Raw genomic sequence first — 15,940 nt, 5'->3', positions numbered from 1 at the left:
CCCCTTAGCTTTCCCCTTCTCGGACACCGCGGAGGTTCAGTTCAATTCAGTCGCTCAGTCCTGTCCGACTCTTTGCGACCCCAAGAACTGCAGCACGCCAGGCTTCCCTGTCCATCTCCAATTCCCGGAGTTTACTCAAACTCAGGTCCATCGAGTCGGTGATGCCATCCAACCATCCTCCGTCTCCCCTTCTCCTCCTGCCTTCAGTCTTTCCCAGCATCAGGGTCTTTTCCAATGAGTCCCTTCTTCGCATCAGGTGGCTAAAGTATTAGAGCTTCACCTTCAGCATCAGTCCTTCCAATGAATATTCAGTGTTGATCTCCTTTAGGACGGACTGGTTGGATCTCCTTGCAGTCCAATGGACTCTCAAGAGTCTTCTCCAACACCACAGTTCAAAAGCATGAATTCTTTGGCCCTCAGCTTTCTTTATGGTCCAACTCTCACATCTATACATGACCGCTGGAAAAGCCATGGCTTTGACTAGATTGAGCTTTGTTGGCAAAGTAATGTCTCTGCTTTTTAATATGCTGTCTTGGTTGGTCATGGTGGCTCAGCTGGTAAAGAATCCGCCTGCAGTGAGGGAGACCTGGCTTCCATCCCTGGGTTGTGAAGATCCTCTGGAGAAGGGAACAGCTACCCACTCCAGTATTCTGGCCTGGAGAATTCCATGGACTGTACAGTCCATGGGGTCACAAAGCTCTGGAAACAACTGAGCAATTTTCACTTTCACTAGGTTGGTCATTGCCTGGAAAATCCCATGGACGGAGGAGCCTGGTAGGCTGCAGTCCATGGGGTTGCTAGCAGTCAGACTTCACTGAGCAACTTCACTTTCACTTTTCACTTCCATGCATTGAAGAAGGAAATGGCAACCCACTCCAGTGTTCTTGCCTGGAGAATCCCAGGGACAGGGGAGCCTGGTGGGCTGCCATCTCTGGGGTTGCACAGAGTCGGACACGACTGAAGCGACTTAGCAGCAGCAGCAGGTTGGTCATAGCTTTTCTGCCAAGGATCAAGCATCTTTTAATTTCATGGCTGCAATCATCATCTGCAGTTATTTTGGAGCCCAAGAAAATAAAGTCTGTCACTATTTCCATTGTGTCCCCATCTATTTGCCATGAAGTGATAGGACTGGATGCCATGATCTTTGTTTTCTGAATGTTGAGCTTTAAGCCAACTTTTCCCCTCTCCTCTTTCACTTTCATCAAGAGGCTCTTTAGTTCTTCTTCAATTTCTACCATAAGGATGGTGTCATCAGCATATCTAAGGTAATTGATATTTCTCCTGGCAATCTGGACTCCAGCTTGTGCTTGTGCTTCATCCAGCTTGGCATTTCTCATAATGTACTCTCCATATAAGTTAAATAAGCAGGGTGACAATATACCAATACTAAAAAAACCTTGAGGTACTCCTTTCCATATTCTGAACCAGTCTGTTTCATGTCCTGTTCTAACTGTTGATTCTTGACCTGCATACAGATTTCTCAGGAGGCAGGTCAGGTGGTCTGGTCCCATCTCTTGAAGAATTTTCCACAGTATGTTTGATCCACACAGTTAAAAGCTTTCATGTAGTCAATGAAGCAGAAGCAGATGTTTTTCTGGAATTCTCTTGGTTTTTCTATGATCCAACAGATGTTGGCAATTTGATCTCTAGTTCCTCTGCCTTTTCTAAATCCAACTTGAACATCTGGAAGTTCTCACTTCATGTACTGTTGAAGCCTGGCTTGGAGAATTTTAAGCATTACTTTGCTAGCATGTGAGATGAGTGCAACTGTGAGTAGTGTGAGTATTCTTTGGCATTAATCTTCTTTGGGATTGGAATGAAAACTGACCTTTTCCAGTCCTGTGGCCACTTAGGTTTGCGAGCGGGAAGAATAAAGAGGTAGGGAAACTGGTGTATGGAGGAGAGAGTTGAGACTGCTGGGCCCCAGGAGGAAGGAAGAGTGAGGGTCTTCCTGGCCCGGGCCAGGGAGTGGACTTGAAAGGAGTTGTTCTTCAGAAGGCTCTCTGGTCCCTGCTCGAGTCCATGCCTTGTCCTTCCCTCAGCCTGATTTCCCATCTCTAAGCTGGACACTTCTGCTCTCAGCATCCAGCGAGGGCCCCCCCCGTGGCCCTGTGCCATCAACCTCAACATAAGAGGCAAATCCATGGCCAGACATGGGTGTAGTGTGGCCAGAGGCCTCCCTGGCCCTCATGAAGAGAAGCCGGCTGGATCCTAGTGGTGTGGAGCATCCCGCACACCTTGTTTGCAAGGGGAGGAGACCTGGGAGGGCCTGGGAAAGGTTTGGGGAGTGGAGGGCCCCATGAGTGTGCAGGGAGAGGTCGTGTGTCCAAGATGATGGCTGCCTCTCGCCCTCTGGACATCAACTGCCCTGCCATGGCACCTCCAGTGCGCCCTAAGTATAGAGCAGGCGCTCAATAAAAACTTATGGAGGAACGAAAAATTCTTCCTGCAACTTTATCATCTCCCGTTTTACAGAAGATAGAATAAAGTCTGACGGGTAAAGGTCTCCCTGGCACCATGCCAGGCACTGAGACACCCACCCCCCACCACCAGCCATTTCCCCGCACCCTGTGTTCACAGGCATCAGGACCATTAAGAAGAGGAGCAAGACTGGGGCAGGTGTGGAGGGTGCACCCAGCAGGGATGGAGCGGGCTCAGGCAGACCTGGAGAGCACAGCGCCAGGTGGCCACAGAGGCTGCAGGTGCCCAGCAGTCCTGGCCCAAGTGGTGGTTTCAGGCAGTCCCTTTGTTCATGAGGAGCATGCGGGTGCACATCAAGGTAGTAATCAGCAAACAGGGCTGCTCAGTGACCCCTGAGCTCTGTCATCAGCTGCATTTTACAGGAAGCGAGAACGAGGTTTCAGGCTCCCATCTGGGAGGGTAGAGAAGCAACCACTGCCCACCGTTTGGAGGGAGAAGCAGATTAGGACAAGTGTTACCAAAATGTATGCATGGGGGGTGTCTGGCTGCTCACTGCTCAAAAGGCTGGTGGAAAGGAAAGTTTGCTTTATTTCAGATGCTGGCAAGTGGAGTGGAGGGTGGCAGCCATCTGTCCAAAGGCCAACTCCCACCTCTGACAAGCAGGCAGTGAGAGCTTTTATAGACAAAGTTGGGGTGGGGGGACAACATGCAGAAACAGCACCGTCATCTCTAACAGTGCACTTCAAATTGGTCATCAGTGGTCTGACCGGCATCATCTTGGTTGTTTTAAATACAGTTGTTCAGTCCCGGGTGCAATTGTTCCCAATTCTTTGCGATCAATTCTCAGAATTGTGGCAGCTCAAATCCTGGGTACAGCCTGGTTATCATGTAGCTGGTGACCAACTTCTCCAGCTGGTGTTTTGGTATCTGTAAGACAGCTCACAGGACATGGCTCAGAATGTTATCTATAGCCCTTGAGAAAGAACTGGAGGTCCTTGAATACACCTAATGACTACATCATCATTATTTAGTCTCCTTAGACTGTTTTCCTTAGTTTCTCACTTCCCTGATTAAACTTCTTCTTGGACTAGACTTATCCACAGGCAAAGGGCAGGCAGAGAACAAGGTCTGGGAGCAAGGTCCTGCTCTGCTTCACAAGGAGAAGCCAGCCCTGCCAGCTGCCCTAAGCCACGAGCTCCCTCCCTCAGGTCCCCCTGCCTCAGGGCCAGATGACGCTTCCCTGAGCATTCTTTCTTTTTTTTTTTATTTATTCACTTATTTGGCTGCACCAGGTCTTAGTTGCAGCATGTGGGATCTAGTTCCCTGACCAGGGATCGAACCTGGGCCCCCTGCATTGGGAGCTGAGAGTCTTAACCACTGGACCAGCAGGGAAGTCCCCTCCCCTGAGCACTCTTGAAGGTACTATTCCTCCAGGCAGCCTTCCTTGAGCACCTTCAGGCAGAAAGCATCGTCCCTTTCTCTTCTGTGCACCCAACAGCCAAGGGCCCCTTTCTGAGCACCCCCATGGCCGGGCCCATCTCTGCTCATTCTATGCCCTCACCTCAACTCCTCCCAGCCTGTAGTGGAGGAGGCGAGGGATGAGGAGGTTGATATTTGAGACCCTATGAAAGCTGAATAATGCCCCCCCCCCCAATACCTAGAATCTGAATCTGTTACTTAACAGTAAAGATGGACTTTACAGAGGTGATGAAATTAAGGATATGGAGTTGGAGATGTCCTCAATTATCTGGCTGGGCTCAGTGTAATCCTGGTGTCCTTTTCAGGAAGAGTGCAGCAGGAAAGTGAGGAAGAGAGTGAGGAAGATAAGTAGCATGTGCTGTTGTAAGGAACTGAGTCAGTGGTGATTTGTTGCAGCAGCTGGGCAAACCTACACAGACCACCAGTCAGCCCTGCTCTTGCCTGACCAGTTTCCTCCCTGTGGGGCTGGGCTGGGCGTGCCCCGTGACGCAGCACCCTGGTCCAGGCCCCTGCAGGCGTCATTGGCCCCGATGTTGGACAGGAACTGGTCCAGGGAGACACTCCCTCAGATGGAGCAGCAGATCCCATCGGAAGCAGCTCTGCTGGCGCGCCTTGGTGAGGATGCCCGGAGCCAGGTGAACCGAGGTGCCCGCAGCAGTCCCTGAAGGGCCGTCCCTCCCTACAGAGCTGTTCCGCACCCGTTGTGTGCCAGGTCCTGAGGACACACATGTAAACAGTCAACCAGGTGCCCCCAGCCCCAAAGAAGTGACATTTCTCCCTGGAAAACGCTGGACGCCGTTCTGCCGCACGGCACACCACCACTGCGCGACGTGAGGCAGACAGGGCCCCAAGGCCTGTGGGGAAGACAGAAGGCCCTGATCCAGTTTGTGTGGCGAGGGGCTGCCCCACTGTGATAATTCAGGAAGGCTTCCGGGAGGAGGACCCCCTCCCTGCAAACTGCTGTCCACAGGGAGGGCGGAGGCCCCTTGCCCTCAGTGCTGACGAGGTGCTGAAGGAGTCCTGGAGAAGGGCAGAGACTGACCCTGAGCATTCAGGGGGTGGAGATGCGGGTGATGGGGGCTCCTGGTGGGGAGAGGGGCCAGGAACCCTTGCGGCAGACCAGGAATGTCAGGAGAGATCCCCACCGACACGGCCTGACCTGGAGGCAACCTTGGCTGCTCTGAGCCAGACCACAGCTGCCCTCACAAGAGGAGGCTTCTAGAGAACTCCAGAAGCCACCCACCACAGTGGGAGCGAGGGCCACTGCAAGCTGCTGCTCAGGGCCCAGATGGGAGCCCATCTGGGAGGCCTGGGCCCCTCCCCGGCATGCCCCAGCCCCAGCCGGGTGCACAAGGCCGCCACGCAGGCCCTGCAAGGAGACGGCTGGATCCCACCCAGGCCCAGCCTGCAGACAGCAGAGTGGAAAACAAACTTCCCAGCCCGGAGAGAAGCAGGGTGGTTGGTCCCAGCCACCCGCAGACGTGGGTGCGGACCCAGGGAAAGCCCAAAGTATGAGTCAAATCAGAGACGGCAGCCCCGGTGCCAGCCAGGGCTGAACGTCCTCCTGGGGCGCTGATGACTCGGAGGACACTTCTGAGGCTCAGGGTCGGGGGCTGCCCCTAGCAGGGCCCCGCGGGATGCTGCCCAGGGGGCTGGAGTCCCAGGAGAGATGGGGACCAAGGGCACCCCTGGCCCGTTGGTGGGTGCCTCCCCGCGGGGCCTCGACACCCACGGGGCTCCTCCAGCAGTGGCCCACGGGGACTGCAGTCGGGCTGCTCCTTGGGCGGGTCCCTGCCTCCTGAGGACGCCCGGAATGAGCCGCTGGGCCTCGCTGGAGCAAGGCGCCCTTGCCCCGCGCCCGAGGTCTCCGGGGCGATCATGGGGAGCCTCGGGACTACCCTCGGGTCCCCGCGCCCCGTGCCCGCGGGGTCCGTTCAGGGCCAGCCTCCGCCCCCGCGCGCGCTCCGAGCGTCCAGCAAGTGTCTCTGTGTCCTTGGGGAGCCCCTCGGTCTCCAGCGCGTCCTCCGAAGCCCCCGATGGGGCGGCGTCCGGATCGGAACTCGAGTCCGGGTCGGGGGCCGCGGGGAGCGGCGTCCAGCCGGGGGTCCGGAGCGCCTGGGCGGTGGGCCGAGGAGGGAACCAGGAGAGGCCAGGCGCCGGGGCGAGCGCCACGAGCTGGGGCCGCGCAGGGTGGGAGGTGGTGGCGCGCGGGATGAGGAAGAAGATGTAGACGCCCGAGACCACGAGCCCCGCGGCCACCAGCACGGCCAAGACGACGGCCGCGTGGAAGAGCCAGGCCGAGCGCGCCAGCGACAGGCGGCGCGACAGCGGGCGGCCGAGGCGCAGCGGCGGCGGCGGCGGCGGCGCGCGGGCCTTGCGCGGCCCGTGCCCGGGCGGCGGCGGCCGCAGGTAGAGCAGGCCGCGCCGGCGGTCGAAGCGCACGGAGCCTGGGGGCGCCGGCGGGGCGCGCGCGGGGCCGGGCAGCAGGCCGAGCTGCGTGGGCAGCGCGGGGAGCCCGCGGCGCGGGGCCAGGCGCGTGGGCGCGCGGCACACCGGGCATGCCACCGCCGCGCCGCCGCCCGCCGTGGCCAGCGACAGGCGTGCCAGGCACTCGAGGCAGAAGACGTGGCCGCAGTCCAGGCTCTTGGGCAGCTTGAACACGCCGTCGAAGGGCGACACGCAGATGAGGCACTCCACCGGGGAGGCGGGGGCCAGCATGGGGCCCGGGCTGCCGTCCGCTTCCTCCTCACCGCCCTCGTCCTCGTCCTGCCCCCTGCCGGGGGAGCGCGGGGTGCACGCGGAGCCCGGGGTGCTGGGGCCCGAGCCCCGGGGGGCCCGCGGGCGGCGGAGCCAGGGCGGCCGAGGGCAGGGCATCCGGGCCGGCCTGCGGGGAGAGGCGGTCAGCGGCCTGGCTCTGGAGGGACCACCGACACGGGGAAGGGCAGCAAGAGGAGCAGAGCCGGGAGGAGGCGGCTGGAAGGCAGGAGGGTGCGGGCAGCGGCGGGGGGTGCGGACCCGAGGCCGCCGGCGGGCAGGTGGGGTCTAGAGGCTGAGGACTACGGACAGACACCAGGAGCACCGCGGACTGAGCCAGACTTGGGGACCCCCAGGCGGGAGCAGAGTGGACCTGAGGGACTTCAGAAAAGACCCGACGGGCTCTCAGGAGAGCTGAGCAGAGGCAGACCGGGGAGACCACATATCAAAGGAGAAGCAGGAGAGGGAGAGGCCCCAAGCCTCAGGACGTCGGGCCGGCAGCCCACCCGGCCAGGAGGTTCCCCAAGCACAGACCCCAGCAGCCTCTTCCTACCTGGCGGCGCCTCCACCCTCGGGCTGACACTTCAGCACGGGTTCTGACCCCATCCCTAGACCTGCCTGGAGGTGGACACTGCGCGCCCCTCCCCGTGGGCGCCGCCCACGGCGGGGCCACGCCCCCCAGCTTCCCACTGGACCTGTTCGACAGCCCCCAGGAAGGTCCCGTCAGGACTGAGCGCACAAGCCTGACCTCAGCAGTGTCGGGGGCGGCTGGAAGCACAGGTTGACAAGGGCATGACAGTTCAGGGCCTGGGAGGGGGAGCCCTTCCACCTCCAGCCTTCCGCAGCTCACGAACCTCCCACCCAGTCACTGTGGGATGAGAGGTATTGGGGGTACCAGTGTGTCCATGTGCGGGGGGGACCCGGGCCGGGGACAGCGTACCCAGAGCCACCTTCTGGGGTCCTGGGGGTTGAAGGCGGGCAGACCCACAGTGCACTGGACTGGGCCACCGCTATGCGGCCAGCAGACGGGGGGGAGACACTGTTGTAACCCAGGGCCCAGGCCCTGACCCCAGCTGCTCCCTGGCAACTCTCAGGGTGGGCTGCACCTCCCAAGTGCCCGCCCAGTGCCATCTCTGCCAGGACAACCCCACCCCTCTCATCTCCGACACCTGCCGGGACGGTCCAGGCAGCCAGGCCTGCAGCCCAAGGTGCCGCGGTTTCTGAGTCAGCGATACTTCCCAAGCTGAGTCCTCCCTGGTGAATCCAGGTCCCCACAGGCCGAAGACACGCCAGGAATTAATGCGGCCAACTCCTCAGACACCAGGCTCAGCCCGCCCCTCACCCTCGGCTCCCACTCAGCCCCCGCCAAGGACAGACACGGAGGAGGGGCCGCCCCACAGGGCAAACAGGTTTATTGTGGCTGCAGCCAGCGATCAGCGGTTAGACTTGGCCACGCGCTCCAGCTCGTCCTTCTTCTTGATGGCGTAGGAATTGGAAGAGCCCTGCAGGAAGAGACGTTTAGCTCAACGCGGACCCCCTTCCCCTTGAGACCCCCCTGCCCCCTACAGCATCCCCGCCCACCTTAGCTGCGTTGATTAGTTCATCCGCCAGGCACTCGGCAATGGTCTTGATGTTCCGGAAGGCGGCCTCCCGGGCGCCGGTACACAGCAGCCAGATGGCCTAGGGGCAGGGGGCCAGCTGAAAAGGTGCCCCCACACCAGGAGGGCTCACGGTTCTCCGGTACCGGGCCCCCTAACACACCCTGCCGACCACGCTGCCACCCGCAGGCCCACCGAGCATGGTAACGGGAGCCCACGGTGCTGCCCAGGGCAGGCCGCTAGGGCTGGGATCAGACAGAGAGCCACAGAAAAGGGTGTCAAAGGCTGAGGCCTGGGTCCCTGATGGAGCAGATTTAAACCGGCTGAGACGGGGAAAGCAATGTGTGCTCCTGGCCCGGAAGCCTTGACTGAAAACAAACAACTGTAAAGGGTGTGCTGGTGCCAGCTCCACAAATTGGACCTGTGATGCAACGTGAGCGACAGATTGCGGTTACATTCCTTGCAGTGACGGTGGGGACAGACCAGACTACCTAGGAGACACCCGCTGAAGTGTTAACAGAAAAACAGTCAGAACACCTGCAATGGGTGGGTTCTCACACGGTCCAAGAAAATAGAAAACAACATAAAAACATACACCCAAATGAAACTGGTCCTTCAGCCAAATGATGCCCAGGAGAGGGCCAGAGCAAGGATGTGCTCTGTGGGGTGGGAACCGTGGAAGGCTTCCTGGAGGAAATGACACTCAGGTAAAACATGCAGATACGAACATCCCCAGTTGCTAGCCTCTGCCCCAGGCAGCATTCTGAACCAGCCAGGTGGCTGTTCCTGGGTGCCTGCATGTGCCCAAAGGCCCCAAGCCCACCTGATTCACACGGCGCAGTGGGGACACGTCCACGGCCTGCCGCCTCACTGTTCCAGCTCGCCCAATGCGGGTGGAGTCCTCCCGGGGGCCGCTGTTGATGATGGCGTTCACCAGGACCTGCAAGGGGTTCTGGGGGGTGCGGGGGGACGTGCATGAGCCAGACGCCCAGCCCGCGTCCCTCCCCGTCCCTGGAGGACCACGGCATGCGTATGGTGGGGGTGCTGTTGGCTGCGGGTTGCCTGAGGGCACTCTCCCTGCCTGGCCCCGAGCCCTACCTCACCAGTGAGCAGATGGATGATCTCAAAGGCGTGCTTAACGATGCGCACGGTCATGAGCTTCTTGCCATTGTTGCGGCCATGCATCATCATGGAGTTGGTGAGGCGCTCCACGATGGGGCACTGTGCCTTGCGGAAGCGCTTGGCCGCATAGCGGCCCGCGCTGTGGGGTAGGTACTTGGCATACTTCTCCTTGACAGCAATGTAATCCTGGGGCAGCAGAAGAGGGGATGGAGGGAGCTCACTCAAGAGCAGGAAGGACATCCGAGGGTACCAGGGGGACCCAACACCCACTTATAGGAGCCCCCACCCACCTGTGGGCTTTGGATGTGAGCCCCTACCTGCCGCAAAAATTAAAATCTAAGCAAGTGACCCTTGGAAGGAAAGCTATGACAACCTAGAAAGAGTATTAAAAAGAAGAGACATCACTTTTCCAATAAAGGCCTGTATAGTTAAAAGCTGTGGTTTTTCCAGTAGTCATGTACAGATGTGAGAGTTGGGCCATAAAGAAGGCTGAGCGCTGAAGAACTGATGCTTTCGAACTGTGTGGTGCTGGAGAAAACTCTGGAGAGTCCCGTGGACTGTAAGGAGAGCAAACCAGCCAATCCCAAAGGAGATCAACCCTGAATATTCTTTGGAAGGACTGATACTGAAACTCCAATACTTTGGCCACCTGATGCTAAGAACTGACTCATTGGAAAAGACTCTGATGCTGGCAAAGATTGAAGGCGGGAGAAGGGGAGGACAGAGGATGAGATGGCTGGATGGTATCACCAACTTAATGGACATGAATCTGAGCAAACTCTGGGGCACAGTGAAAAGAGAGGGAAGCCTGGTGTGCTGCAGTCCATGGGGTTGCAAAGAGTTAGATAAGAGTTAGCAATTGAACAACAAAGTGTCTTCTTCACAAGGTCCCTAGAAGAGTACTTTCCTAATAATGGGAAGAAGGTTGTGGAGCAGGAAGGAGATGGCGGCCCACAACTCCGGTTTTCTTTAACAGTGTCCTTCACTCTTCACTGACATTTTGTATCAAACAATTGTTTGCTGTCCTGCACACTGTAGGGTATTCAGTAGCACTCACCACTGACACCCGGACAAGTGCCTGGACATTGCCTAGTGTCCCTAAAGGGCTGACAGGGGATCCATCCCAGAGAACCAGTTTTAAAAGAATCATTCAACAATCTTGCCTATGGATACATACAAGTCCCAAGACAATATCTAGTAAACACTAAATCATTGGGGGAGGGGCTGAGTCAGAGGACTCCATGTACCTGAAAAGGACTACTTCTGACCTATTTCCAGGATGAACCCTACATTAAAAAGTCACTCTACCACAAACAAGAACATATACAAACAATGAGTTTCTACAAAACCAAGGACTGACAGCAAAGAATACAGGATTCTGACATAGGCATGACAGACTGGAGTCTCGTCTGGAGAGAACCATTTGCACAAACAAAACTATACAGAGGGGTGTACATGCAGGGACTCGCACTGTGCAAGAAAAAATTGTGAATACCAAACACCCCAGCAAGCATTTGGTTAAGTTGCTGGGCCCCATGGTAAAGTCCAATACAGCTCTGTAGTGAGAATTTTTTTTTTTTTTAATATTTATTTATTTGGCTGGACAGGGTCCCAGTTGCAGCGTGTGCGATCTAGTTCCCTGACCAGGGACTGAACCCAGGCCCCTCCACTGGGAGTGCAGAGTCTTAGCCACTGGACCACCAGGGAAGTCTGATAGGGAGAATTTTGATACCATGCTGACTTCTGCTTCCCCAGCCTCTTGGAGAACACCAGGGAAAAGTGAAAAATTGTTTTTATATTACTAAAGTTTTGTACCAAAAAAAGCAAGAAGGAAGAGGCAAACACACATGTGACAGACCATCATGTGACCTGCCAAGACTAAAACATTTACTATCTGGTCATTTTAAGTTTGTAAACCTCCTCCAACAAACCCATGAAATAAAACAGCTCTAGAAGACACTCAGAGAGAAAAACAGGTTTGAATTTTCTGTTGGGCTCAGTGCCTGCGTACTGTAATATACATGAAAGATGAAAGTTCTCAGTTGTGTCGGACTCTGTGTGACCCCATGGACTATACGTCCATGGGATTCTCCAGGCCAGAACACTGGGGTGGGTAAACCATCCCTTCTCCAGCGGATCTTCCCGACGCAGGAATCAAATCGGGGTTCCCTGCATTGCACAGAGGTAATTAAATAGTAATGCTGGTTGGGTGGCATCACAATGGACGTGAGTTTGAGGAAACTCCGAGAGACAGTGAAGGACAGGGAAGCCTGATGTGCTGCAGTTCATGGGGTCACAAAGACTCAAACATGACTTAGCCCCTGAACAACAATACTAATGCAGTCAGAAAACATAAATTTCTTTTTATAAGGGCCCCACAAATGTCCTAATGAGCCCAAGTGTAAAACAATGCGGGGGCAACACTGTAGTGGAGAACTCCCATTTACCAACTTCAAAACCTATTACAAAGCTGTAGTAATCAAGACTGTGATACTGGCAAAAAAAAAAAAAAAAAGGCATAGAGACCAATGAAATAGAGTTCTGAATCCAGAAATAAACCCTTCCATCTTTGCTGAATTGATATTCAACAACAGTGCCAAGACTATTCAATGGGATAAATAGTCCCTTCAACAAATGGTGCGGGATACATACATATACCATATAAATGAGACTTAAGTAACATTTTATGGCCTAAATTGTTAAGATGCACAAAACTCCAAAAGACAAAAATCAAATGTGCTAGGACAACTGGATTTCCTCCCACAAAATAATAATTTGGGGCTTGTACACTTAAAATACTTGTGCAAATGGAGGGACGTGAGCACCTGAGGGTTTTGGTAAACTTAGGGCTCCTGGAACCAACATGCCCTCAGACACTGAGGGACAACTGGAAAGTCTTTAGATTTTCAGGCATTTGAATCTTTGTAATTTGACTCTTCTCTCCAGAGCACAACTTCTGAACTTGATGAATATTGCCCATTTTTATTTAATTCTAAAACATATAATTCAAATGTTATAGCCTGAACGAAACAGTATTACCTTTGCCATTTTCAATACTTGAGAATAAGAAACACCTTTAAAAAACAAAATGTATAAAACTAAAAAATAAATTTTCTGTATATTTCCCTACAACACAAAAAAACTAAACCACCTGTGGGATGTGATAATTACTGTGGAAGGAACCATCTCCTGGGAAAAACTGTAGCAACCTCTAACAGGATACAAAGAAAAGCAGATACGGTGGGTGTGGTGGTCCAGGAATCCCTCCTTTACCTGTCCCACCTTCAACTCTACTTGGGAGAAAGGCTACAAGTTTCAAGTGACCCCGCCCCCAGCTGGGGAACATAATCGTAACACCCTCCACACCTGCAGAGAAATGTCATTGATCTGCACGTCATCGGTGCTCCACTTTCCAAAGAGCTTGATGTCGGGGGTCTCTGCTACTGCAGGTGCAGCTGTTTCCCACTCCGTCATCCTAGGGATAAAAATCGTCAAAGCGCAGGCATACTTATCACTGACTCTGAGGCCAGCTTAGAGCACAACCTGAGAAGTGGGAAATTACCAGCAACCAAAGAACGCTGGGAATTATCTGGGGCCACCATGCTGAATGCTAGAAAAACCACTCATCTGTCAGCAAGCCACACCTGTCTCTTACCCAGGAATCCTGAGGCCCAGAGCTGACAGGCACCCCCTCAACAGTTGCAGGGCGGCCCAGGTATGGGCAAGTTGAGTCCAAATGCCCTGACGGTGCATCTGCTAGAATTCAAACCCCAACCATGTTCTTCCAGAGCTCTGTGAACCTACAGATCCACAACTCTCCTTTGGACTCAGCTCCCTCATCAGTAAAGTATAAGGGTTCTGTGTTTTACCAATACAAAAAGTGGAGTCCGACCCCGAGGGGATCTTTAGGGGCTGTTATGTAGGAGGAAGCGTCTCCAAAGCGTGAGTCTTGTATGTAAGGAATCTTCTTACGTAAAATAAAGTACAACTGCAAAGACCAAGGCAAACCGCCAGCAACTTCTCCAGTACGCCGCGAGGCAAGGCTACGGCGGCGGCGGCGCTGAAGCCAGAGGGCGAGGGTAACTTTCCCCGCGCCTCCATCCGGTCACCCGCACTAGGAAAGCCCCCGGGCACGGGGCACACCCACAGCTTCCGGAAAACCCAGGATCGCTCCTCGGACCCCCTACTCCGCGGCAGCCTCACCTGAAGACACGGCCGAGGCGTCTCTATCGCTCGGCGTGGACCACGCGCCGCCCAGACACAGACAGGAAGAGGCCGCGCACCGCGGGCCGAGGCTTTTAACTGAGGCGACAACTTCCGGGTCAGCGAAGGTGGCAGGTGCGCATGTGGACTCGGCCTAGTAATAGGCCAATCCGGAACGAGCATGTAAACGCGCCCTCAGGGTCAGACGGAACACGTATACATTCAGCGCATGCGTTCTCGCAGAAGTGGGCCCAAAAGCCAGTCTGGCGGAAGTCCAACTTCCAGCCCTTGAAAGCTCGTCGAGGGGCACTTGCACAGGCGCAGAGGTCTCTTTGAGGCTAACGCCACCATGTCTAATAAGGTCAGAAGTCTGGCCCGCGGTGATCGCTACGCCGACCCGCACGCGTTGCAGGCCGAGTTGGCTGGGTGGTGCCGGGACGTCTTGACTGCGCTCCTCTGTGGTCCCGGCCCCGAGCGTGTGGCCAGGCTCCACTCTAGTGTCCGTCCCCCCTACACTCCCGCGGCCGGGGTTGCTTGGGGCCTGAGCCTCCGAGATGGGACCCCTCGCTTCACCCCCTGCCGGGGTCCTCTTCCCCAGTGTCTCTCCTTGTTCCCCGCTTCTTGCCCCATTCCGCGTGCGGGAGGAAATCGGGGAGGGGTTCTGGGGGACAGCTCCCTCCCTTTCTGATTCAGCTAGGGCCTGTGTTGTTGAGGTCTCTAGTCGAGTGCATGGGCCGCACCGTGATGTGTGCCCTGTCCACTCTGCAGCCGCACTCAGTGACCCCGGCGATCGTTGTGGAGAGCACGTGGCAAGAGTCACACCCCCAGCCTAGACCCTGGAGCCGAGCTGGGAGGTGGACGCCTCCTCGGCGGGCTTCGCAGACGCAGCGACCCACCAGCTGTACACCCGTGCTGGCTGCAGATGGCAGGAAGCGGCACCTGGCAGAACTGAGTCCCCTGAGCCTCCTCACCTCCAAGTGCCCATCTCAACCTCCACCGGTGGGAGTTCCCCTTCTGAGACCCGAAGGGGCTCAGCCTCGTGACTCAGGCGGTCCTTCATTTGTCTCCAGCAACCCCACTTGTCCACCGTCCCAGCATATGAATTGCGGGTGCTCAGTAGCTGCGGTGTGTATTGACTGACTGACTGACTACTGACTATAAAGACTCGGTCCCACCCCATCTCAATTCCTGGAGCTTTTCAGAAACTCTGGACTGTCTCAATCGCAGCTCATGTCTTTGTCCAGGGGGGACACAGGACTTGAAGCCGGTCTGGGCAGAGAATCAGACCTCAGGCTCTAGGGGGGTGGAAGTCTGGGAACTGAGCCCAGAGGCCAAGCCCCCACCCCCCCACCACCCTGCATCCTGTAGCCTTCCCCTGGCCTCTGCCCTGCTGTGTGCAGAGCAGCAGTTGGGCTTCCCACCATGGTCTGTGGGGATAGGGAGGGGCTGAGTAGGCTCTGTCTGGTCCTGGGGGATGCAGCTGGGGAAGTACTTCCCAGGGGAAAACAGGAAGCTAGGAGTAGGCACTGGGCACTCTCACCCAGCAGGATATAGAGTGCCCCGCCTCCAGCCCTGACTCTTTCTCCTCAAAAGCTGACAAGGGCCCACCCCTCTGAACCTGTTTCCCCTGTCTGTGAAAATGAGAACTAAATCAAACAAGGTGAGTAAGGAGTCTGTGGCCTGGCCATCAGTGGTCACTTGATAGTGGACATCTTTATAGACTTGACAAGAGTGACCACCGTGCAGTGAAGAGCAGATGGGAGGACCTGCTGTAAAGCCCTCTGTGGTGGGGGGGTCGGGGGTCACCTTGCTTAGCTGAAGATCACACACTATTTGCCAGGGCTAGGGTAGTCCCACCTCTCCAGGTCCCCAGACACAGGTACAAAGTCTGGAGTCTGATCCTGTAAGCCTCGGGATGCTGGTACTGTGTTCTCCAGGCTGGAGGGGGCAAGGCTCTGTAAACCCCACCCCCTACCCCCACCCCCGCTCAATTCCTGGTGCAGCATGTTCACTCTGGGCTAAGAAGCCCTGGCCATCCTCTGTGCCCTGGTTTTCCAACTGCTCCATGAGGGTGGAATGTCAGGCTTGTTCTCTGTGTATCCCCAGCTGGAAGTACAGCCTCTGCTCACAGTAACTGTGGCACGTCTCCAGAGTCTTGCTGCTCCCATTGTGGGCTTCAGGCAGACACTGAGTCACTGGGCCTCCTTCCTCCATGAGACACCAATTTCAGACCCACAGTCCTTCTGTCCCCTGTTCAGAACACCTCCTCACGTGGTTCTGTCCCTCTTCCTGGCCACCTCTTTTTAAAAATTAAAAAAAATAATTATTTTTATTTGGCTACCCCTGTTTAGTTGTGGCATGTA

At 55.9% G+C, this 15,940-nt stretch overlaps 2 protein-coding genes across 2 annotated transcripts; both read right to left on the bottom strand.

The window, feature by feature from the left end:
* Positions 1 to 2,991: 2,991 nt before the first annotated feature.
* Positions 2,992 to 7,932, bottom strand: RNF225 (ring finger protein 225). The gene has a single exon (XM_061386602.1). The coding sequence runs from the start codon at positions 6,772 to 6,774 to the stop codon at positions 5,422 to 5,424; it is 1,353 nt and encodes a 450-aa protein (XP_061242586.1). The 5' UTR covers positions 6,775 to 7,932; the 3' UTR covers positions 2,992 to 5,421.
* Positions 7,933 to 8,037: 105 nt separating this feature from the next.
* Positions 8,038 to 13,679, bottom strand: RPS5 (ribosomal protein S5). Its single transcript, XM_061386609.1, has 6 exons — positions 13,578 to 13,679; positions 12,741 to 12,849; positions 9,351 to 9,560; positions 9,076 to 9,204; positions 8,236 to 8,334; positions 8,038 to 8,156 (listed from the first exon to the last, which is right to left on the bottom strand). The coding sequence occupies exons 2-6, from the start codon at positions 12,846 to 12,848 to the stop codon at positions 8,088 to 8,090; spliced, it is 615 nt and encodes a 204-aa protein (XP_061242593.1). The 5' UTR covers position 12,849; positions 13,578 to 13,679; the 3' UTR covers positions 8,038 to 8,087.
* Between the last annotated feature and the right edge of the window lie 2,261 nt (positions 13,680 to 15,940).

Source organism: Bos javanicus, chromosome 18 (assembly GCF_032452875.1).
Source record: "Bos javanicus breed banteng chromosome 18, ARS-OSU_banteng_1.0, whole genome shotgun sequence".
Classification (NCBI taxonomy): domain Eukaryota; kingdom Metazoa; phylum Chordata; class Mammalia; order Artiodactyla; family Bovidae; genus Bos; species Bos javanicus.
The sequence above is the reverse complement of the archived record's forward strand: the minus strand, read 5'-3'. Positions and strand labels throughout refer to the sequence as shown.